The sequence below is a fragment of the Anopheles arabiensis genome, chromosome 3 (genome assembly GCF_016920715.1).
Source record: "Anopheles arabiensis isolate DONGOLA chromosome 3, AaraD3, whole genome shotgun sequence".
Lineage (NCBI taxonomy): Eukaryota > Metazoa > Arthropoda > Insecta > Diptera > Culicidae > Anopheles > Anopheles arabiensis.
In genome coordinates this window covers 36,151,127-36,176,744 of record NC_053518.1, presented here as the reverse complement: position 1 = coordinate 36,176,744, position 25,618 = coordinate 36,151,127, and the positions used below count along the sequence as shown (strand labels likewise).

General features: G+C 44.2%; 1 protein-coding gene across 2 annotated transcripts in view; it reads right to left on the bottom strand.

Moving 5' to 3' along the window:
* LOC120901926 (nephrin-like) overlaps positions 1-25,618 on the bottom strand; it is a 95,276-nt gene that overhangs the window by 18,798 nt on the left and 50,860 nt on the right. For both annotated transcript variants that reach the window (XM_040310290.1, XM_040310291.1), the window contains 8 exons: positions 21,932-22,055; positions 21,655-21,769; positions 13,402-13,495; positions 11,786-11,899; positions 7,822-8,025; positions 7,182-7,475; positions 6,967-7,097; positions 5,104-5,263 (listed from right to left, as the gene is read on the bottom strand). In XM_040310290.1, coding sequence (XP_040166224.1) covers positions 5,104-5,263; positions 6,967-7,097; positions 7,182-7,475; positions 7,822-8,025; positions 11,786-11,899; positions 13,402-13,495; positions 21,655-21,769; positions 21,932-22,055 — 1,236 coding nt within the window. The remainder of the gene's footprint in view (positions 1-5,103; positions 5,264-6,966; positions 7,098-7,181; positions 7,476-7,821; positions 8,026-11,785; positions 11,900-13,401; positions 13,496-21,654; positions 21,770-21,931; positions 22,056-25,618) is intronic.

Genomic DNA, 25,618 nt, shown 5'->3' with positions numbered 1-25,618 from the left:
TGAATCGAGACTTTATTGTATTTTGAATGAGTCTGCCCAAAAAGTGTGCCGTAGAGTCCATTTCTCGAACCATAAAGTTCAATTTCCGTAAGAAAGAGTCACGAAAGTGTCCCAAAATTATCAAAACTTCTGAAACCTTTCGCGGGCCAGATTTAATGTTGCTGTGGGCCGCATTTGGCTCGCGGGCCGGACTTTGCCGACCAGTGCTCTAGCTGCACAAAAAACGGTTTACTAACTAGGATATATCAGCAAATGTTCGCCACGTTTGAAGAGCTGTCAAATTTATGCGCATAGTTAAGACGCCCGCCGGTTAATCCGCCCCCAGATAATCGACGTTCTACTGTATGTAAACAAACGGTGATTTGTCCCAGGTTCGATTAGGGATGCTCATGATGGGATGCATTTTTGTATGCTGCAGTATAAACAATTTAGTCAAAAATGGTTAAAACATGTTCGAATAAATATTTTAAAATGCACCTGAGTATTATAACTCATTTCAAAAAGCAAAATAGGAAACGAAACAATTTTAAAATGCTGAAATCCAGTATGTTGGAGCGTAATTGTTCAATGGATTCAACCTGCATGATGAATAGTGGTCCAGTGACAGGCTGAAATTTCAGCTCGTTGGTTTGCGAAAAGAAAAGGCCTTGAATATTGTAACCGAAAAACATTTGCTTTTTGGCTTGAAAAATATCTGTTCTCTGAATCTGTTGTTCTGAAAAAATATCGCATATTACTTTTAGAAGCTCTTTTATTCATTTGAACACAATAATCCGGACCAAAATGGTGAACGATAACCCTAATGCTCATCGATTTTCAAGCGTTCAATACATTGAACAACTCAAAATGACCCTAATCAACAATGACCCTAAGGCTCTTCTATTTTCAAGTGCTCAATACATTGAACAACTCAAAATAATTGCCCAAGTGGTCAATCTCTTTCCGGATGCTGGCAAAATATTCCTTTCCTAAAAATAAAGCTACTTTTTCAACGCGCACTTTTGATCGCAAACAGCTGATCGGCCAAAATAATGAACCGTAGAAATACTTGACCGTCTGCTTAACATTCATAATATTTTGATGAAGCGTAGCGCACACCAAAAACGAACGCACCAAATATTTGCGCACCCAGCATCGCACCATAAAAGCGCAAAAAGGCAAACGCGCCAGCGTGTGTGTTAGTGGATGCATTATGATGCATTCTGCCAATTCTGTAGTGGATGATCGAGGGGTTGAAAATGTAGTTAAGGACTTAAGGTATACAACAGCAACAGCAGCACACAGAACAACAAAAAAGAAAGACTGGACACATATTTGATGGATGCTGCCCGCTGGATGCTGCGAGTGCGAAATGGGGCCACTGCATTTGACTGCAATGATCGATCGTGGTGCGAAGCTGTGGTGAATGGCTGATATATTGCGCCTTTTTTCTCTCTCTCTCCCTCTCCCTCTCTCTCGTACATGTGTGTGTGTGCGCCTGGTGAAATGGTGTCAGCCTGATGGGTGGTGTTGCTATGAAAATGTGCCGTGAAAAAGGGCCTTCCTCGGCCACCCGCTCGCCAGGCTCACAACAGGACGCCGACATATTAACAGCCGGCAACCGGACTTGGTGCACATTAGGGCCGTGCGTCGTGCGGTGTGCATTGAAAAGCTCACGGTCATCATCATCATCATCATCATCACCATCATCGGCAGCAGAGTGGTGCCAACTTTTTGTCTGGGTCCGGGCAGCGAGCGAGTTTTGGGACGCGTGTCACCAATTTCGACGTATTGCAGCAGCAGCAGCGGCAGCACACCGTTTGCTTCGTGCGGTCCATTACGGGACAGACAGGCGGACGAGAGCAAGGGAGCTGAAGCAGGGATGGATGTGCGCTTGCAAGGGAGTAAGGAACAACACTGCAAAATCTACACACGCACAACGGGTGTCAACGAAAATTCCCATCGGCAAATGATCCTCTTTCATAGACCCCTAGCTTCATGGTGTCGCAGCTTGTCGCTCGCAGCGGTTTTTCGTAGAGGTGTTACAGCAGCAAAACAGTTCGTGCATGAAAATCGTATAAGCTGGCCCGCTTGATTAGGCCACCGCGAGGGGCGCGGTTCGCTGGACTCTGCTGCACCACAACGCAACGCGGGACAGAGTGTCGTTGCATTTTACGCACTTTGTTGCGCATCGACGGCCTCGTCCAAGGGTCCAGTAGTGAGGAAGGGAGGGAGGGAGTGGAGAAAGCGAAAAACAGCATCGGTCAAATTAGCTGGCCGCCACGGTGCCGCCGTTCCGGTGCATTTGTCACCATCCGTTCTTGCCCATTCCTACGGCGGAAAAACTAATACGCTCGTGTCCACGGTCTTTCAAAACGCGGAAAGCTTTCATGGTACCCTCCAGGGGGGGGGGGGGGGGGGAGGGTGGGAGGATGCGGGGACAGGTCATAGCGGGGGTTTCCGGTTAGCGCGCGCGTTTGGCAACAGTGAGCAACGGTAGTGGTGGTACGATCACTGCCGCAGCATCGTGATATGCCAGTCTTGACAAATAATTTAATCGTACGTTCTATGGGCGGCTCAAGTCAACTTTACTGCCGGTTCAATGGGGTGGGATGAAGGTGGTAGAAGGGCCTGTAAGTGTGGCCAAACCGTCCTCTGCCAGCCATTCAAGCCCTGTGCGGCAGAATAATGAACGGAAAATGGGCTGCGCTGAGGTGTTTGTTTTCCGTAAACCATCTCGACGCCATACGGCAGCCGTAGGTCATCCGGCAGTACAATCATTGCTGCGCACTTCCCCTCCTTGCGCCAGTTGCCACTCCGCAAACAACGCGTCCTTTACTGCACTTCCTGCTTTCACACACACACACACACACACACACACACACACACACACACACACACACACACACACACACACACACACACACACACACACACACACACACTCGTACACATACGTACAAATGCATAATTAGTTTCATTATAAATCCGCAGCGCAAATTATATGTTTGCCCGTTTTTCAAACCGTTGTAATTGGGCTTGGTGTGGCATTGGTTCGTGGCATGGTGTTAGTGCGCCTCGAACCGTAACCGACGTGGTAAACAGTCAACACAGACACACACGGACACACACACAGTGGTACAAATGGTTCGCCAAACCGTATGGTATAATCATATTTCCAAACACGAGATGGTGTCTTTGCTTTTGAGAGGAAGAACCGCGAACCGCTTATCGTTGGAGAGCTGGTGAGGAGGGGTGGGGGGGTTGGGTGATGGGTGGCTGGGAGGGTTTGGCAGGCGTATGAATTAGTTATCCGTACCGCCAGCACCGGAGCTGGGCGGAATGTTTTTGTGCCCGGTACCGGTTTTCGTAGAACTTGCTGTGGCTCATTAGAGCAACGGTTTCTTTGGTGCGTGTGTGTGTGTGTGTGTGTTTTTGAAATCTATGTCTGTGTATGTATGCTTTTGAGCTGTGTGTGTGTGTGTGTCCAAGTGTTTATCAAGAAAACAAGATGTCCGGCGAGGGAACAAGAAGCAGAACGGTAAGCGATTTTCGTTCATATTTTCACCTTACTGTCAGGTTTAAATTGGGGTAGTAGATTCTTTCGCATCCCCTTTTTCCTGGAAAATGGGGGTTTTTGTAAAGAAATTAACAATTGAATTCAGCAGTACGGTAAATTTGCCGTTCTGGCATTGAAATGTGTGGGCTGAGGTGACTATACTTGCCTTGGGGGGGGGGGGGGGATATTCACAATTTGCTGGCGTTTTGCTCGAACGTAGGAGTTTATTAGCTTTCCGGGAAAAACACAGAGTTCGGATTAGCTTTTGGGTGCCAAAGCTCAGGGAGCTATTTTTGTGCAACTCTTACTTGTGACTGTCTTGACGCGGAGCTAGGTGGTAGTTGGCCTGGTGGCACTTACTTTTTCATTAAAAGCAGGTTAAATGAAACATTCATGGTGTCTTGTTACGAGAGCAGACATCCGTTACCCTGGCAACTGCCAATTTGTTTGCTCTGTAAGGAGTGCCCCTTTAATCAGAGCCCTTGAATCATTCCGAGAACAACGAGCTTGGCTAAACATATTCATCATGGTCGTGTGGAGACGCTTTTTCTGTTCTAATTTGTAGATTTTGTAGTTCTAATTATTTCTGACTAATGAAGCTGTTTGAGTTACAATTAAGGCCGTAATAAAATCGTTTTGAGCCGGTCTCGTAGTACAGTCGTCAACTCGTACGACTTAACAACATGCCCGTCATGGGTTCGATCCCCAAATAGACCGTGCCGCCATACGTAGGATTGACTATCCTGCTATGGGGGGAAATCAATTAGTCACTGAAAGCCAAAGCCCACTAGTGGTTCAGGCAGACCTTGATCGACAACGGTTGTTGAGCCAAAGAAGAAAAAGAAAGAAAATCGTTTTGTTGTGCAGAGTGTATACCTTTAGGCGCATAACTAGGGCAGGATGTGAATTGTATAGATGTAACTATCAGATAGATCCGAACCATCCGATCACTTCGCAAACAAACTGCATCATATGGAAACATCATGCAGCCGTATATTGTGCGTACACTTTTGACTCACAATCTGCACCAATATGGCTAAATTCTCGTTCTCCCTCGAAGCCCTCCCAAGGGTATCATGCCATGTCGACCGCAAATTTCCGGCGCTCCGGTCAGGTGGAGGGGGGGAGGGGGAGTTAAGTGTTTGGGAAGCCGGCAATTAAATGTAATTTCATTTCTATCAACTATCAATTTCCGCCACCGGAGGGCCAAAGGGAATCGGTCAGCCAGCAACGACCATCATGCGTAGCGATTAAAGGGCTGTACCCCTGTGCCCTGGTCGGTGTTCGGAAATTGGGGAAGACCTTCACTGCCCCGCAAAAGCCCCTAGAAAACTGGTCTGTTCGTGATTGAGAAAAATCCATCAACTATCAATTTCCGGCCGAGCTTTCCCAGCACGCCGGGCACCATATTAAGGAAGTGAACGATGCAAGGGTGAACTGATGACGAACGGGGCTATAATTCGGTCAAGATTTCTAACTCTCCTGCTGCCGCAACGAAACAAAACCGCGTCCGGGCGGTGGCAGGAAACGGATGCTAGCAAAATGTCTTGAACTTTCACACTTACGCTTCACTCGCAGGTGCTGCTGGTCGCTGACGGTTTCGCCTTCGGCGTTGATTGCACTGCAAGCGTAATATCCGGCCGATTGTTTCGTCACCTTCTGCAGCACCAGGCTCTGGCCGCTTTGGATGATGCGCGCGGACCCGTTGTACTGCAGCAGGACGTCCTGGTTCGGGGGGGAAACGGGGAGTAGATTAAACGAGCGGTGTAATGTAATTTGATCTGTACGATGTAATACACGAGATAGAGGGGTTAGGTTTGGTCAATAGAAAGAAAATGCGTTATACCAGTGCGACTAGCAGTTGGTTAGTGTTGAGGTAGTTTAAACATTTTTTCACAGAGGGAGCTATAGGGTAATCACATACTATTTTCACTTCTTAGGGGATTCTTCTAGAACTTCAAAAATATGTGTTTTTTGCCTAAAATTCCACATCCATTCCTTCATCTAGCTCAGAAAAAATTGTCAAACCCAAAGCTGCAACATTTTATTGCATACCTGCAGGCGCCCAATAGGCGTCTTAGGGTTAGTGGATGTCCAATATGAGTAGGTTGACTACAGGATAGCTACTGGTTAGGATTTTCATTGCCATGATGCACGTGAATTTCTATGAAGATTGACAGACGAAGAGAAACGCTCCAAGACCTCACAATAACACAAAGCTACACCCATAAATATACCAAGGTCCATGCATTACTCCCAGTTAGTTTGTCCATAGTGTTCTTTGGCACATCTGAATTTGACAGCCGGGCTGCACAAAGTTTCGTACAAAGTCCTCATCAACTGTTTCTTCCTTCCTGCCAATATTCATACAAAATCCCATCCATCATGGTGGACAATATCAGAGCCATAAGCCCACCTGTAATATACCTTTAGCCACACGGAGCCACACGGAGCCACGCGTAATTACTGACTTGTGAAATAATTGACAGATAACGCTGACCGTTGAAGAACGATTTGCTAATGTTTTGAAGCATACTACCAGTACGTTCTATTATATCTCAAAAAAGACTATATTTTCCGAAGGTGGAATGTTATTTAACTTCAAGAAACAGCTTGTTTGAAGCATGTTTGAATGTTACGCTTTTGTATATATCATTTGTTGACTTTGAACATCAGCTGGTAGGCTTGAAGCGCTACCTGTCAATTAGTTCGCTTGTCAATTAATTCGATTTACTGTGAAGATCACTGTGTGTGTCATGGTGAGGATTTCTTGGAACTAACAAAGGAATTGTAAAAAAATTGAACAGATGTAGTTATCCAAACCCTTCACTTGGTTGCACCTGTGTTCTAATTGCAAAAATATACTTTGTAGACTAATATTATTAATTAATTATTTTCTAGAAACACATTTATAAGACATAAAATAGAGACAGTTTTTATTAAATACTTGTCTCTGGTGTTTATACTTCAAAGTAACAGTTGACATAGAAGCATCCAATGCTTCCGCATCTACCAATTATCTACCAAACCATCCAAAACTGACGCTGGGGCTTTCAGTAAATTCTTAATTTTGAACCACATCAATTCGATCAACAGTGCGCTAGATAAATAACCCTCATCGACCGGCGTTCCGGTCGCAGGAAAGTTCTCTGTCACTCACGCACATACACACACACACATGCTAGCCAAATGGTGCTACTTATCATGTTGAAAAGCTCGAAAGTTCCGAGCATCGTGGGACGGAGCAATCGTCCTCCCATCCGGCCCTCCACTTGCGATGCTAATGGCACACAATCAGCTGATTGATCGATCGAGAAGAGGTTACGTTTGCTGGCGCACCTGAACCTCCCTTTTCCATAGGACCCCAATTTCCCCCAGCCTCCCCCCCCCCTCCCCCCCGCGTTCAGCAGTTATGTGATGGTACTTACGTTGTGGAACCACTGCAGCCGCTTCCAGTCGGGATTCGCCCGTACGTGACACTCGAAGTACACGTCGTCACCTTCCTTGATGTCGTCGACGACCAGCGTCGGTCCCAGCTGGATCGCAACCATCGGCGGATCTGGCAAATCGTGAGTGATCCATTAGCATGGCCAGCAGGGTAAGGACCGTTGTTCCCATCCCTTCCTGAGCCCGGCATACTCACAGACAACATTCATCTTCCAGTCCGTCTCGAGGAACAGCCCGTTCACGTTCGGGTTTTCTGCCCGGCAGGTGAGCGTTTTGCCGTCATCCTCGGTCGTCGGCGCGAAGCTTAGGGTGGACGTGGTGGTGTTGTGGTCGACCGTCTCGTCCCGGGTGCGCCGCATCTGCCGCTTGCCCTTGTACCAGGTGATGATGGCGTTCGGGCGCGAGCCCGTACTCTGGCAGACGATTTCGTACCGCTTGTCCGCCACGAGCGTGGCCGGTGGATTGATCACCTTTATCGTCAGGGGCTTCACTGCGTGCCCGTGTGTGTGTGTGTGTGTGTGTGTTGAGAGGAAGAGAGAAAGGTAAGCCCGGTAGGTAAGTAAATGCCAGCACTAACACGGAAGAGGAGACACGATGCATTCCTGCTTTGGAGGGGCTTTGAGATGAAATTTTATATCCCTCGAAACGGATGGCCATGTTTCCCACGCCCAGCGTGTACAGGCAGCGCTCATTGCGCTACCTTCCTTTGCGCACAGCCAACATTTATGCAAAAGGCTTCAAATTCCGGCAAACAGCCCGGAGATGGCTTCCCGTGTGAGGGGTGTGCAAATATTTTTACAATAAATATCACCCGTTCCGCAGCGGCGAATACTTACGGTGCATGTCCAGCACGTAGCTCGTCTCCTTCGGCTCGACCAGCTTCGTGTTCATCGTCTGGCAAGTGAAGATGGCATTCAGATCGCTCCGCTGTATAGTCGGCCAGAGCAGCCGGTTCTCGATGACATCACCGGAGTTTTGCTCGTACTGGTCGTCCACGATTACGCCGTTGATAAGCCACCGCACCTCGGGCTGTGGCCGTCCTGTGTGTGTGTGTGTGTGTGTGTACGAGTGTGTTTGCAGAAACGATGAAGAGAAAGCAAGTAGATGTTATAAATTGGTGTGTGAGTGTGTCAGTGCGTGCTAGTAGGTGAGAACGGGCTGGAAAATAGATGTTTTCCGGTGTCGGTTGGGCAAACGAGGCAACACACAATGTTGGTGGAATATGGAATTAAAAAACTAGAGACCCCGCAGTGAGGTGCAAACAAACGAGCCTCAGAAATGTAAGATGAGTGTAAATGTGTGTGAGTTTTTTCTTCTTGTGTGCAACGGCAAGCACTATCCGCATCTTGGTAATGAACCCCTTTACAGCAGACACTTTATGGACCGGAGTACACTTTTTTTGGTGTTCGTTGCTCTACCCGGTTCGCAATATTTGCAGCCTTGTATTCAACGAGTTCGCTAATTATTCCGTCGGCTGTCATGTTCAGCAGTGTGTTGAGTGGTTTTGTTTCGTACCAGGAACAGCAAAAGTCCGCTATCGTTGAATTTAATACGATGGAGACGCAACGACTAACAAGTATTTGAGTGTTATGAAAGGCAGACAGACTGGGTGGACTGGAGGGTTGATGCAGCGAAATTCACAGCAAAATTGCATTTAATAGACAAGCGAAATGTTTGACAGGTAACGCTTAAAGTTTGGCGCTAAAACTGTGGAGCGTTTCAAGCGTTTTTGTCCCGCAATGCTAGTAGCTGCTTAGAAAAACGTTTCAATGAACTCCATTATTCTGGGCCCTTCACGATTCTGGTCAGTTTTTTGTATGGAGTTTGACAATTGGAGGCTGAAATCATGTAAACACATGATCCTGGGGCGATCCGTGGTACAGTCGTTAACTCGAACGGCTCAATAACATGCCCGTCATGGGTTCATGGGTTCAAGCCCAGAATGGACCGTTCCCCCGTAGCAAGGATTGACTGTCCGGCTACGTGGTAATGAATTAAGTCTCGAAAGCCTGTATAGGCCGGCATGTCCGCGTAGGACGTTACGCCAAATAGAAGAAGACTCCATACAAAACCACACACAAAACTAGCCTGCAATTTTCAGTCTAGATTATTCTAGCCTCAAAGCTAGAATTAGATTCAAGTACCTGCTCGAAAAAATGGCAAAACAAAGTGATGTTTACATTTATACCAAGATGAATTAAATAGATCAGGTGATGGAATCCAGAATCAAAATGTGTGTAGTCCACGTGGTCTCATAGCATGTTTTTATAACCAAATCACTTCCATGTTTTTATAACCAAACCAAACATCACTTTTTGACAGAACGAATACACAAAACTCTTGTGAAATCTTCATTTAGAAACAGAAGCGATAAAAATCAGCCTTCTAATTACCTCCTTCGTACACCATGGGATAAGCCCACCTGTATATTATACCAACTTAGATAGCTGCTCGAAAACTGCTATACAATGCAAATAGCTGACAGGCTGAAATTTCAGCCTGCGAATTTAAAACAGAAAGGGCCCCATTATTTGAAATTGGTAATAGAGATTAAAAATAGCATAGTTTTCTCATATAATACTACTACGAATGATTAAAAGTTCGTTGAACTTAACCATTACCAGTCAAAATTGATGGCAGTTATAGTGTTAACACAGATTGAGCCTAACAGTACGATAAAGCAGGATTAGTTTCTCGGGGATTCGAACTCATTGCGAGTATACTTTCAGGGTGCACGGCTTGACGATTGTACCACAAACGCGATGTCGAATAGAGATGTAAAATACCATTTCAAATACCATACTTCATCAGTCCAATTACAAAAAGCTGGAAGGAATTCCGATACATCACTCTTAATTTCCACACCACTCGCAAGTACATCGAACATTTCCTCGGAGAACTGAAAGGTTCACACATCGCGTTTGGAAAACACGTCTGCTACCAACGATCTGTCTCACAAAAACTCTTCAGTCTGCGATTCCTCTTCTGCTCTTTCTCTCTCTCCCTCTCTCTCTCTCTCTGTCTTTTAGAAGAAGGAAAAAAACCCCTTGATGCCGATAAGCTGTATTGAAATTAATTATGTACCGCTACATCCGGCAGTGAATTTATTAAAAATTCATCACAACCCCCACCCGTTTCGAACCCGTCCGGAGCGTGCGAAATGTGAACCAGAACTTTCTCCATCCGCTTGCTGTCCGTCAATCATTGCCCCGGCACCTGGGCACGTGAAGTGAAAAGGGTTTTTGGGCAGAGAGCGAGCAAATCCGCAACCGGATGCCCTGGTGAGGCGCCGGGTGTCGGTGGTGAGGTAGGTGATGGTAGTATCTGTCACAAATATTTCGTTCAGCCCCTCCCCCCTCTCTCTCTCCGCCCTCTACACGCGAAGAGTTACACAAATCGAACTTACATCCGCCGCCACCGCGAAGCCTTTACGCGCCGGAAGTGCAGTCGAAAGCGCACCCGCAGCAACCGCAAAACCGGCACCGAAACTTATCCAATATCCGCGAACTTTTTAAATTAACTATCATTTCTACTCCCTCCCCCTCCCCCTGCTCGTCATATTCCAGTCGCAGTGAAGAGGAGCCACTTTTGTGTATGTTTTTTGTCCCCATTTTTATTTAACTTCCAACGGGCCAACGGGTGGCTTAGTGGTGGTTGATGTCACTGCGGGACATCAAATCGTCATCGGGATAACGGGCCTTTCGATGTGCGTTTGAAACGGAATTGCATTGCCGCCCGAAACGCATCCTCTCCCCTTGGCAAGCAGTGACAAAGTTGGTACGGGAAGGCTTTCAGAAACATTGACGCATGTTGTCGCACTGGGGCGGTTTCCGGTGTTTCCGGTCGGCGGTGGCGGCTGGGAAGATGGCAGCCACCGATGGACGATGCACAGTTTGTTCCGCAGCGCGAGAGTATGTTTGATGTAGTCTTGTGATGATTATTAGCTTTTCCTTCCCTACAGTGTTCGCTCCGGTCACATCTAGCTTGATGAGTCCGTGGGACGCTTGAAGTGCCAAGCGAGCTTCCGGTTGATTGACGAAACGCAGCGCAACGAGACGCGGACGAGAGCGAGAGGCACGTGTAAAAAGAAAGAAAACGTTTCCATTCCTAAGTGGATGGAACTGGAGAGTACAGTTTTAGCTAACTTCCGGGGCGGTGGATGTTGGCAATGGAAACCGGAACGAGCTGCAGCTCGGTCGGGATGCTGCAAGGCCCCGAGATGCAACCATTATGTTTGCTTCACTGCTGTCCGGGTCCGTGCTGGGTGTCTTCGTTCGGCGACCATTATGACAAGGTGACGTGAGGTGGTGATGTGACCCAGGTGGAATGCTGGTTCGGAGGATTTCGTACCGAGCGAGAGGAAGACTTGCTGAAAGGGTGTACTTTAAGCGTTGGTCGCCATTGTGGAGTCGCTTGATTGAGGTTTGACTGATGCAAAAACTGGCCGGGGAGGAGCTTAGTGGGAAGAGGGAGCGAATATTTGCTTAACGTGGGTGTGGAAAGTGGCAAAAAGGGACGGACGCGATGAAGCTAACACGCGACGGTGGCGACGGTGGTGGTGTTAATGGATTTAAAGGACGCCTGGAAAGCCGTCGCCTGAAAACGTCGCAACGGCGACCCACGCTGTCCGATCCGAAAAGCCACCCACCGAAAGCCGCTTTCAACGGTAGCCGGGACCGTGGGGTTTGACAGCTAATGACAAGCCAGGGCGATAGAACCTTGTTCCGACTTTCAAACGATGTGTGTGTGTGTGTGTGTGTGTGTGTGTGTGTGTGTGTGTGTGGATGTAGACAAACTTACCACCAGAAACACGGCAGGTGATAACGACGTCATCGCCTTCCTCCTTCGGTCCGAGCTTGGTGCCGTTCAGGTGGCGTCCCCACCGATCCAGAACCACCGGTTGCTCGGGCAGCACTGTAAATAGATAATGAGGGGCTTAGTAGTGCCGGGTGTAAGTAGTGTCTTAATATGTGCCAGTGGCAGTGCAGAGCGTCTCTCTCTCTCCCCCTTCGGACCAGTGTCCGTTCGTCCGGCTCATTAGGCGCCCGAGCCCGCATTCGGAGGGTTTTGCCGGCTTTTTTTTGTGGCATAATTCCCGATGCTGAAGCTCATTTTCTTTTAATAAAGTTGGACACGGTAAGGATGTGATGTGATGGATGAAAGTAAATCAAAATTGTAATATTTGAAGAAATCGTTAAGTGAACCGAAAAAATAAGTGCATATCTTAGTTTGACACCGATGGCGCAATTATTTAGATTGTTGTACCTTTTGTTAAACATTCGCTCGTTAAGGTTTATTAGAAAATGTCAATTGGTGGTGAAATAAAATAAACATTTACGAATCCTATCAAAAGACCTATACAAACCAATTAAAAATAAATAAATCAAACAAATATCTAGATAGCTTAGTCAACAGACATTGTAAACTAAGTATTCTAGTATATTGCCTACTTTCGGGCGCAAAACCTTGAACGAACCTTGAACGTGATTTTATTCTGATTTAATTACTTGACCGTTATTCATCCAGATCAGACACACGCCAAACAGTCACTACAGTCACTATTCAAAATCTTAATTAGTAATTGCACCGAATGGCAGTTCAGGTGCGCGTTTACTAAATCGGCCACCAATAGCGATGCTTTTGTGTGAGTTCCAAAACGCAGAGACTACCATTTCATTAAATTCAAACCATCCCATCGCCCGCCAATTACGAAACCCTCGAAGGCGCACCAATTTACTGACACGATACGCATACACACGACTGCATATCGTCAATAGGCAAGTTAAGGGTATGAATTTACGATTCGTTTCATCGCACTATCAGCAGCAGCAGCAGTAGAAGCAGCATTAAGTAGCGCTGAAAGGCTTCCACAGCATTACACTCTACCAAATGGGGCAGGTGTATTAGGGAAGATGAAAGGGAACTGTGCAGCCTGCGTGACGAGGATGTCGGTATGGGAGGGTGAAAATGCATTTAGAATTACCCAAAGAGGCAATTGGCCTAAAGTAGTGTTGGCGGCGGTGGCGATGGTGACACAACCCCATCATAATGAGATGCGATGCTCCCAAGTCGACGCCCTTCCCCCTGGTGCATTAGCTGCACATTAGCAGCCAATGACAAGTGATTGTCTTGTTTTAAGTGCATCAATTACATCAAGTAGCTGCTGCAAAACGGGAAGCCTGCAGCTGTCGAAGTGGAATGGCGCGTAAAGCACCGAGAGACGGAATGTGTTTCGCTGGTGGTGGTGTGAAGTGGTGTGAGTGTGTGTGTGTGTGTGCAGTTTATCACGTGCGATCCATCCATGTGCGCGACGCAGGATGCACAAACAGACGTACGCGATTTGTAAAGACGTTTGTAACTTTTCCATGTTTCTCCCACAGGAGAAACAATTTCGAATGCTGCTCACTACTACTTACCAATGACGGACAGGTTGTACCGATACGTTTGCGTCTGTATCGTGCGGAAGTCGATGCGGCACCGGTACACTCCTTGATCGTGTCGTTTTAAATTCTGCATCAGAACGAGAAAATGGAGAAAATGTACAATTAAAGAAAAACATGCTTCTGTTCAGAACATTTTTGTGCAAACAACAAAAAAAGATAGCTTCAGTTTTTAATCCGTTTGTCCTGTTGTGCTATTGTCAATGTGTTTCAATGATTTTTGCCGTGTGAGTGGCCGCATTCGAGCAACCAATTCACAAGTTGACGCAAGTGACAACAACATCCATCGGGCCCAAGATGCATCATTAAAAATGGAAGCACCCATGTCTATGCTTTGGAGACATTTAGCTTAAACAAGGCGAGGCAAGGCCGAACAGATCGTGAATAAATGATGCATTGTTTCCTGCATGTTCCCTGTCAGCTGTTTGTTTGGCGAAAGGATGTATCGTCGATGTGTTGTGTGCAGGAGAGTTAGGAGTGGTACTGATCCGAAAAAGTGTAACGTTTCTTTGAAGAGTTACCGAACATTGATCGATGATCTAATCGACGTGGAACATGCACGAGCTATTGCATTATTTGGTATTTACACACAGAGCGTTTGGTAAACTACAGATCCTTTTATCAAAGAGGATGTGCTTTTTTTGCAGTTTTGAAATCGAACACTACCAATTAAGAATGACATGTAGAGTAAGCATAGCACCATCATACTGATAGGAGAAAACTATGTTCAGGCATTGGCTTTTCTGAACCAAATACTCTATAGTGAATGGTTAAGTTGGTTGATAAATAATCAAGTGACTTAGAATGCCAAATGACCAATGTGAGACTCCACAACATGCTTTGTAATCATTAGAATAGGAAAAAAGGCAAAACATTTGATTTTTTTTTTATTATTTATTGAGCTTTTGCTTTTAGTTACTTTTAAACTATGTTTATTTTCACATCACCACGCGGCTACATGAGGTGAAATATACAGCGTAATGAACTATTTGACAGGTGAAATATCTGACGGATAAAGTATCACAGCAACCAGCTGATGTGCAATGTAAATAAATAACGTGTACACAATCGCAATTAAATCCTTAAAATAACTTTAATATCAAGTATTTCGTCAATTTTCAGTCAACATTTCACCATTTCTTGCAACTAGGGAATGTTCCGCTTAAAAAGATATTCTTTTTAAGGGAATTTCGAAAGCGGATATTGTATCTCCCCCAACTCTTTAGCTGTATCTGTCAGATATTTCACCTGTCAAATAGTTCATTTCGTTGTATATTTCACCTCGTGTAGCCGCACGGTCAAAGGTCATCTCATCTCTTCTCTATTAGAAAATTCTAGTAAAGGCTGATCAGCATTACTTTCCAGCGGTAGCTTGGATGTTTTTTTGCTTAGTTTACAGCTTTTGTGTGATTTTTCGGGATTTTTTTTTTAATGAAAGCAATGAAATGTGATTAAAGAGATAAATATCCGATGCATCCAAAAATCGATGCATATGCATATTGAAAATTTCACAAAAATCTCATGGCTTGCCGAGAAAAATTAAAAAAAAATTGTATGGAAAAACGTGCCAACTGATTTTTACATATTCAATAGTTGGCAGGGAATCGAAGTTCAACCTGTGTGTTTAGACTGTAATATAATAATCAACTGAACATCCGTGATAAAAACATTAAAAAAACACATCAACACTTCTCGATAATCCGCACTCGATTCAAATACGGATTACTGAGCGTGAACTGTATATGAACATGTCACGGAAACAGTTGTACAAAAAAGTAACATTCTTTTAGGGGTAACATGTCATACAGGCTTTCGATACTTATTAAGTACCATGCAGCCAGATAGTCAATCTTTGCTTAGGGCGACAGTCCACACGAGGCTTGAACCCAAGATGGGCATATTTTTAAGTCGTCCGAGTTGACGATAGTACCACGGAACCCTCTGATGCAAAAAAAAAAAAAAAGGAAAACAACTAAACTGTTTTGCATTGTGCCACGATTGAGACCGATTCAGATACTATTCATGCTCCGAATTATAAAAGCGAGCAGTATGGGTTTGAGATCAGTTCCAGTACCCGTAGCTATATGTAACAGGATCTGCTTGGTGTCAGGATCAGTTCCAGAATCGTTATGGGTTTAGTGTAAATTCCGGTATGAGTTCGGGATCAATGTCAGGACCGGTATGGTTTTTGTAGCAGTTATCCAACCTGTGGTCCGAGGCATGAAAAGAAATGGTCTGCGAAAGATTGTTTTTAAATAAAAAAGCTTAATACACTACACATGGGTCTCGTGGTACAGTCGTCAACTCGAACGACTCAATAACATGACCGGACGTTACGCCAAATAGAAGAAGGAGAACACTACACAAAGTGCATTTTCCCCATAATCGAGATAAACATTTCAACAGGAATATCTAGAAAAAGATTTCAACATAATTTTGATCAAAAAGCTTTGAACTAAGTCCACAAAATGTAATCCCTGTAAATACCTGTGATCCTAAAAGGTTGGAGATCACTGCGGTATGGGTTCGGAATCAATTTCTCAACCGGTATGATGTCAGGATCATTTGAAAGATCGATCCGTTAGGGGGTATGATTAGTTCCAGGGCCAAGTTTATGACTAATTTTAAAACACACAGTCAGAATTCAATAATTGAATGCTATTTTGTTTGCATACTTTTTAATTGACCACTCGATAGTTAGCAAACAGTTCAATTACAAAGCATGCATTTGTATGGAAAACTTGGCTTTTGAAAATTTTAAAAATCTTATGGCCTGTCGAGAGAAAATTCAGTATTTTTTTGTAACGAAAAAGATGCCAACTAAAAAGCACATATTCAACAGTTGGCAGGGAATCGAAGTTTAACCAGTGAGTTCAGACGGTATATGGGATTGGCATCAATTCCAGCACCAGAACGATTTCTGTAAAATTTCAGGATGAACATGGGTTTTGGATTAGTCCCTGGATCGGTATGAATTTTGAATCAGTATTTTTTAATGCATCCCTTGGAACTAAATGTCACCTGCAATTTGCGTTGCCTTTTCAAAAATCATTAGCACGCACCCTACATTTATTAAATACCTTCGAAACTATCTTACATAACCCTGCAACTGGGCCAAATAATGTAGTATCTTATAATTATCGGTTATTTTGAAAACATCACTTAAATGCCTGCTTCGATTACAAAACTTACAACTGTCGAAATATATACCTCCTGTCAAGTACAAAAAAATGCTAGCCAAAGCTTTTGAAAAGCTAAAAACATACTGAAGCTGAAAATGCTCCTCTGCTTCCGCCTAAACATGTGTATTCCGATAAAGTAAAAATTACTCGCAATGCTTACACGGCACGATATGTTACCATTTGCTGCCACGATTGCCTTGCAATGCAGCTAATTAAGTCTAGCGCGTTCTAGGCATCCGTCACGAAAGCTTCCACCGGCGGCGGCGACCGAAGTACAGCGCACACTGATCATTACGGCAATTAGTATTTTTTTAATTAAATTAAGTGCCAAAGCTTCTGCTTTACAAGTTTGCCTCCACCTCCCAGCCCCCCCCCTGTGCCGTGCCGGCACGCTGCTGTATCCTTTCTTTCATTGAATAAACAAAGCAACAAAAAAACATCCATCCTCGGGAAAGTGCGCTGATAACCCCCCGCGGCAGCACAAGATCGTAGTATCGCACGAAGTCGACTCATCATTTGACCATCGAATACTCGCACTAATTACGCACGTACCCGCACGCGCAGGCAAACATTCGCGCTGTTGTGTTCGAACCAAACTCTGCTCCCTTTTTTTTGTGAATTTCAACATTCCGGCATTTCGAGTGGCTACGGTGGCTACAGAAAAGCTTAATGATTTTGCAGTGCGCAGCAACACGAACCCGCCACAAGGGAAAGGAAAACAGGGGTGAAAAAAGGAACAAAGTACAGCCCCGAAACAGCAAAATCACAACACAAATAAAACCGGTGCCAACATACTCTTCGCTACTTTTCCCTTTTTTAAGAGAAACCGGGAGAGAGAGAGAGAGCGAGAGGGATTCCAGCAACAACAACAAAAAAAGCTGTGAAACAAACACTTGGCAGATGGGCTACAACCGCAAACACGATTTTCTTTGGTTAAACATTGATTTTACTTTCCACCTGACTCCCTGCGGTGCCTTCGCTTTCATCAAGCATGGGTTGTTCCCATGTCCAGCCAGCCAGCCAGCCCCGTGGACCGTGTGCACGATTCATCGACACTGCTCGAGCATAGTATAAGTACATGAAAGCGTAGCGCACCGCATGCATGAATACGTCAAAGGACGCTCAGTGGGTGACGCAAAGAGGAGGAAACAAGGACACAAAGGGGGTAACGGGTGGCATGTGTGTGTGAGTGTGTACTTGTATTGCAGCCGTACTACACCTGGTGGTGGTGTGGTTGGGTGACATTAAATTTCAATACACATTTACCGCGTAATGAATTCGGCTTTGGGGCCTACACCCGGTTTGCGGACGCAGCTCGCGCAACTCGCGGTTGCGAGTTTGTTGTTAGTGACGCGTGTGTATGTTGTGCCTTCTGTTTTTTTTTCATCCATTTTATTTTGTTCATTAATTTTACAACTTCTTGGCTGGCCGGTATGCGTGTCACGGGAGCGTGTTGTTGCTGCTGCTGCTGTTTTTTTATTGTTACGAGATTCCGCCACTGCCCGTGCAAAACGGCAATCTTATCGAATTGTGAACGGTGTGAGCAATCTGTAGCAAATTATTGGTCTTGTAAAAGAACAAGCACACACACACACACGAGCGTGACCGACCGGACTTATGTGTGTGTGTGTGTGTTTATAGCGGAAGTTCCGATTGGATGTACACGTGGGGCCCATGATCGGACGGAAGCGTCGCCCAGAAGTGGCGCTGTAAACGTTCACCTCCCTAAAAACACACGTTCATGGTCGCTGCTAGTAGCATGGCACAGGTAGAGCAGCAAGAATTTATGAGTCATTTATGGTTGATATTTATATTAACCTTCCATTCATGGTTCTTGACCGCCCTTCCCCCGAACAGGAGCGTATGTGAGCTCAGAGGAGGAGTGAAAATGGGCACTGTACACCCTATTAAAGCTAATACCTGGGTGTGTGTCTGCGTGTGGACGTCAGAGCGACTCGCCGCCTAGCCTCAACGGGGTGCTTACTTAACGAGCGGGTTTGTGAGTGTCCGTGTGCTGCATGCTGCTTGCAAGTACCAAATTAGAAGCTTCTCATTCTGTTCCGCGCGACACACGCTTTTGATTGAAAAAGTGTGCATGTCACGTTAGGGTGGTGTTTTTGAGAGGGTGGTGTGGATTGCATGTCAGCAAGTGGATGCAGTTCGCGCGAGACAAAAACCATACCACTAGTGGACTGTTTAAAAATGGCAAACGATAATCCTACGGACCTTACTATTTGCGTCACCCACAGTACAGTGTGTGGGGGTTTAAAGTTCATGCTTTGTTGTGGGCTTTTAATTGAAATGTTTACGTCATGACCGTGACAGTTCGTTGGGTGGTCGATGTGGTCAATGTTGCTGTTTGGTATTAGCAAACGTCTCGATTACAAATACCCGCATGCTTTTTCCAGTTGTGTGCATTTCTGCACGTACTGGTTTGTTGTTGGCTGTTAAGTTTGTTTGTAAGGAATGCATTTGTTGAGCACTTTCTAGCTAGCATATAGTTTATTGTTTATTGTTTGTAACATTGTCGGACTGATGGTTGGAGAAATTTATATCCTAAACCTTATAGGGGAACTGGGGGTAGTTTCGACACTTTAAGGTTTTCCCCTGATTGCAATACTTTTGTCAATGTAAACTTACTAGTAGACATCGAAAAAACTTTTTTGATTCATTATGTACCATCTTACGAAAAACTACGGTTTCTGGATTGATTTTGATAACATTTTGATTGAAATAAAAAAAAGTGTGTTTTTTTGTTGCATCACAACTGCAGTGCGGGTAAGATCGACACCTTGTGGGTTTATTTTAAAATATTAAAATATTTTAAAATATTTTAAAATAACAAACTCTGATGGCCGGTTGGTTTTTATTGAAGTACAACAAAGTATTTCATACCAATTTTAAGAAGAATTAACAGAAAACATTATTGAAATATGCGAAAGAATTGAAGTAACAAGCAAGAACAAAAATTTTATTTCAAATATCATCGGACCCGACTCCATATAGTAGATGCTGCAGAGATAGCATCTGGTTTACTTAATGAATATTTAAAATTCCTTTAAAAAACTATCCTGGCAGACAGTATCTTCCACTAATTTTCTTCTTTTTTCATAAAAACGAAAGGTTTTTAATTTTATTTTTCTCTGCCAACTCGGAAGCCAGAAGTAAACATCGGTCAATGAGCTTTTTTTTCTTCAGTTAAGCCTAAACCAGCCTAAAATAAACCTAATATACGTTAAAAGCCATAACAATATTAATTTTAATAAGCCTAAACCATATATTGTACATTTACATATACATGTTTTGAGTCCGAGTTTGGCAAACGTTCTATGAGAGAATTACCATAATTGTAACTTCCTTGGTTTGTTGACATTGTGAGTTTTACCGCTTCTACGGTATTTTTAATTGCGTGTTTGCTCAGCTTGATCATTACGTTTGTCGTACATAATTAAGGGACATCTGTATAAAATATAGGCACTTTCAAGTTATGATAATTAAAAAAAGTTAACATGCTACAAATAAGCATTACACTAGTACCAAATGGGGTGTCGATTTTACCTTCATTGGCCACTGAAGGTAAAATCGACACCCCATTTGGTACTAGTGTAATGCTTATTTGTAGCATGTTAACTTTTTTTAATTATCATAACTTGAAAGTGCCTATATTTTATACAGATGTCCCTTAATTATGTACGACAAACGTAATGATCAAGCTGAGCAAACACGCAATTAAAAATACCGTAGAAGCGGTAAAACTCACAATGTCAACAAACCAAGGAAGTTACAATTATGGTAATTCTCTCATAGAACGTTTGCCAAACTCGGACTCAAAACATGTATATGTAAATGTACAATATATGGTTTAGGCTTATTAAAATTAATATTGTTATGGCTTTTAACGTATATTAGGTTTATTTTAGGCTGGTTTAGGCTTAACTGAAGAAAAAAAAGCTCATTGACCGATGTTTACTTCTGGCTTCCGAGTTGGCAGAGAAAAATAAAATTAAAAACCTTTCGTTTTTATGAAAAAAGAAGAAAATTAGTGGAAGATACTGTCTGCCAGGATAGTTTTTTAAAGGAATTTTAAATATTCATTAAGTAAACCAGATGCTATCTCTGCAGCATCTACTATATGGAGTCGGGTCCGATGATATTTGAAATAAAATTTTTGTTCTTGCTTGTTACTTGTTACAAGTTTTAGTGACATTTTATATTATATAGTTATTTATAAATATTACACCCTTTGATACAAAACTAATCAATAATGTTTATAAAACAATACTATTAACACGGAAACTATAATTTTGTTGAATTAACGCCACAACTCCTTAAGTCCTTAAGAATTAAAAACATACATCGGCTGTCAATCAGAACCACCATGTGTTTATTTTGTGGTTTTTTGACAATTGACAGGTTTCTGATCAGTGAAATGTGACTTAAATATTCGAAACAGTTAATATAAATAATGTGTGCAAATTTTTATTCTTCAAAAAGTTCAATAAATACTAAAACAGCAGGGTGTCGAACTTACCCACAGTGTCGAACCAACCCTCGTTAGATGTCCGATAACTGACTGATACTTCAATCAATGCAAACGCAAGTTTATGGCAAAAACTGATACATAAACATAATATTCTCATGGCTTATAGGGAAAATTAATCATAGTTGAAGCTAAAACAACTACGACATTAGTTTGCTCATTATTCCTTCAAAGACAATGGATATTGATTTGTACTGTCGTACTGAATAGAAAAAAATCCAATCTGATAATAATTTATCAAATCATATCTTTTTTGTCTTTTTTGTATTTCCAATATGGATAACATGGCAGTAATTAACACGAAGCTTTAGCAAACATACCTACATGTTTCCCTCCTAAAACGCACACTATTGAAAAAAATAAAGTTCACAAACACATAAAAGCCACAGCGGCCATCATGCCCAAAGGTCCCCGGCCCATCCCAATCGTAATTAAAATTTGTAATGGAATGTGGTGCAAAGGAAAGTTAGCACAACTCCTATCGCTCCCCTCTCTGGTGAAACTTACCTTGATCAGCAAAGATGCCGGTGATTTATCAATATTGAATTTGGCACGTGATCCAAATACTTCCGGTGCTGACCAGTGTGCCGGCTGGCGGGAAATTTTGTCACGTACATCGACACTGTGTGAGTGAAACATTTCGAGGGGGAGGGGGATGACGCATTTCGTAGAGATTACAGCGGCAACCATTACCCGAAAAATACACGAGAAAAGAAAAGAAGTGTAAGATGAACGATATGATATCACGCTGCATGATGTACTGCCATAGACCGAGCGACCAAACCTGTACAGTGGGATGCCGGCATTATCCTTAAACCACAGCACCATGTACACCTGGGACAGTGGTACCGTGATGGGACAGTGCAGCTCAACGCTCCGTCCCTCGACGCCCTCGACGCTGAACACATCTGCAAACGGAGAGAGAGAGAATGGGAATGGGAGGAAATTGCGAATTATATTACTATCATTACTACTGTCCCCGAACAGAGTTCCCGCGGGCGCCACATCCGCGGGAAGTCGGCGAAGGTCTCTTAAGTTAACGAGTGTTTAAGTGGCGGGAAGCATTCGGTACGCATTTTGGGGAGAGTTTGTGCCAGCTGGAACGGTTTTTGGTGGTACGCCAGCTTGCGGGTGATGGTGTTTTAATCGTTTAGAGTAGGGTGAGGACGGTTCGTAACAGACGGTAGTGGCTGAGATGTTTTTCGTGTGAGTGGTACTGTTGGAAACTGGAGGATTTGGCTTGGCTTGAAAATTTCAAGCTAGGCTCCAAGAAACGGGTCAGGCTTGATTTCAGGACCGATATGGGTTCATGATCACGGACAGATGGATCATTGAAGGTATAGGTTAGAGATCGGCTCCAGGACCGGTAGATCTTCAGGACCATTTCCTAGCTCAGGATGGATTCTGTATGAGTTCTAAGAGCGGAATTAATTCTGCATACCTCTGGAAAAGTTTTGTTTTTTAGATAGGTTCAGGATATATTTAAGGACCTATATGAACTTAAGATCAGTTCCAAGATTGGGATGGATGGAGATGAGTTTTAGGATTGTAATCGATTCTGCAAAAGCGCCAGGAATTTTTCGGGGTTAGGGTTAATTTCTGGAACTGTATGGGTATGACCAACGACACTTGCCAGGTGAGGGTGGATGGAAAACTCTCAGGACCGAAAACTCTCAGGATGGAAAACCTAGGACCTGACAGACGAAGGAGCGAGACCGTGAGCGGTTTCGGACACTCCTGAGGCAGGCCAAGACCGCAAAGCGGTTGTAGCGCCGGATTGTAAATAATAAAGTATGGGTCGAAGTTGTATTGTAGGACCTGAGTATGTTCAAGGACTGGGATGGGTTCAGGATCAGCTTCAAGAGCGAAATAAGCGTCAGTTCCAGAACCGGTGTGGGTTCAGGATCAGTTCCAAGACCAGTATGTGACCTATTCCCAAACCAAAAAGGGTTCAGAATGAGTTCCAAAACCAGTGTAGGTTCAGAATCGGGGAGCTCGTTCGTCGAAGAACGTTTGTCGCTCATGAGTGGACAGGGTTGTAACACTAGATTGGGCAGAACAAAACCTAGACGGATTTCTAATTTTTGATCATAGAGGGCTATGAAATGAGTGAAAATGAGCTTCGCGGCGAACGTTCCCGGCAACGAACAAACTCCTCAATACGGTCGCTTGTTACTGAAGCTAATCAACATGTTGTATTATGAGTTTCCAATCAGGAGGCATCTGGTTTGTTGAATAGCTGTAATGTGATAGCGGAGCAATTGACAAATGGCAATGTCTTAAAACTACAATATAAAAGATTTTCATAATTTAACAAACAGCTTCAAGTGAAAAAATAAATCATCAATCGTTGTTACAATGAAATTCATATCCTAAAAATACAAACAGCCCAACTTACGTCAACTTACACTTCATTAATCTTACTTTTTTCCTATTCCAATGAGTTGAAATACCTCCCACCGCAAAACAAAAATCTTTCCCATTTTCATCAAAACACACAAAAAAAAAATAAAAAAAAACAAGTTCCAGATTACAATTGCCCAGTAAAGGGGTCAAGAGTTTGAAGCTATAAATAAAATCAGCGTATCCAATTAGTGGCCACCATTCTCGTGCGACCGAGGGTCACAGCGTGGCGGTGAGTTTCACCGTTTCCGATGCAATCTAACCTGCGTGTCTGTGTGTGTGTGCTGCAGCTCGACGGTCCTCTTCTAAGCGACCCTCTATGTGTTATTTTTTTGTTGTTGCCTCTTTTGTACGCCAGCAAACGCACATATCAGAAAACTGCACCGCCAGTTGGTGCACCGCAATCGTGGCGAGTGAATTTGATAAATACGCACACGCAGCATGCACACGTACGCAAACATACATCCGGTGGGGACAGATGGGGCCGCGGAAAATTGAAAGGAAAAATGAAGGGAGAGAGGGGGAGTGTAGAAATCACACGCAACCGGGAATCGACCGGAAACGGGATTAAAACAAACCGAAATGATGAAAACGATAAATCGAACATCGCGGTACCATTTCGCGTTTGTCGTTAACGCGAACCGATGGGAAAATCGTTCTAAAGGGTGGAACGGAGGGGAAAGCCATGGAGAGAGTGAAGGGCGGTGAAAATCGTTTTCTCATCGGTTTTCGTCCGGAAAGAGGGTTCGTCCCCATGTTGTACGGAGTAACGGTGTGTTTTAAAAACTCCGAAAAAAAAACCAAACGATCCAACGGCAAAAGGAATCATAAAAAAACAACCGACTGCAAAAGAGTGCATAGGATGAAAATGGATGAAAATGGATGATGGATACTTTGGGTGGGGGAGACACACCCACACACACACACAAAATGGAGTCCAATTTTCAAACCCAAAGTCCAATTTTCAAACCCGTTCACCACGGGTCGCTCGAACCGTTTTGCCAAAGAGTGGAAATCCAGTTTATCCGGTACTCCTTCGAACCCCGTTCCGAACAGCACAATCAGCGCATCAGAGGTGGGGTGGGGGAGGGTGCAGACAAAATGCCTGCCATTCCACTCATCCACACTAGTCGGGTCTCGGGACTCGGCTAAAAACATCGAATGAGATATTTGATGATCTCGAAAACAGCAATCACGTGTTCCATCGATGCGCATGAAATGACTATTCGCGTGCGTCCCGCCGTACGCGAGTGCGTTTGCGGAGCACTCGGATGTGATGTGCAATTTTTCGGCCCTCCTCTCCTCCTCGTGCATCGGTTTTTATTTTTCATTCTCAACTACCCACACCTCGGGTCACCTTCGGTTTTTGATCCGCTTTCTGTTACGGACGGTTGTGAAGGGTGAGTTGTGTTTTTCGCGTTTCCCTACCCCAAAATGCACCAGACAACAGGCCACGGTGCGAAAGTGGAACAGAAACAGCGTGTGTTTGGTGCTGACAGTAATCTAATTTCCCTGCCATACCAACATTCAAATCAATCCCATTTCGACAGCACACATAGACCACATGGGGAGATATGCCCGGTCAGTCAGAGCAGGTTTTTGGTGTTTGTGCGCGGAAAACCGAGTTTTCAGAGAGTGCGAATCCATCCCACGGCAACCAGGTGCGGGATGAGTGTGTGTGTGTGTGTGTGTGTGTGTGTGTGTGTGTGTGTGTGTGTGTGTGTGTGTGTGTGTGTGTGTGTGTGTGTGTGTGTGTGTGTGTGTGTGTGTGTGTGTGTGTGTGTGTGTGTGTGTGTGTGTGTGTGTGTGTGTGTGTGTGTGTGTGTGTGTGTGTGTGTGTGTGTGTGTGTGTGTGTGTGTGTGTGTGTGTGTGTGTGTGTGTGTGTGTGTGTGTGTGTGTGTGTGTGTGTGTGTGTGTGTGTGTGTGTGTGTGTGTGTGTGTGTGTGTGTGTGTGTGTGTGTGTGTGTGTGTGTGTGTGTGTGTGTGTGTGTGTGTGTGTGTGTGTGTGTGTGTGTGTGTGTGTGTGTGTGTGTGTGTGTGTGTGTGTGTGTGTGTGTGTGTGTGTGT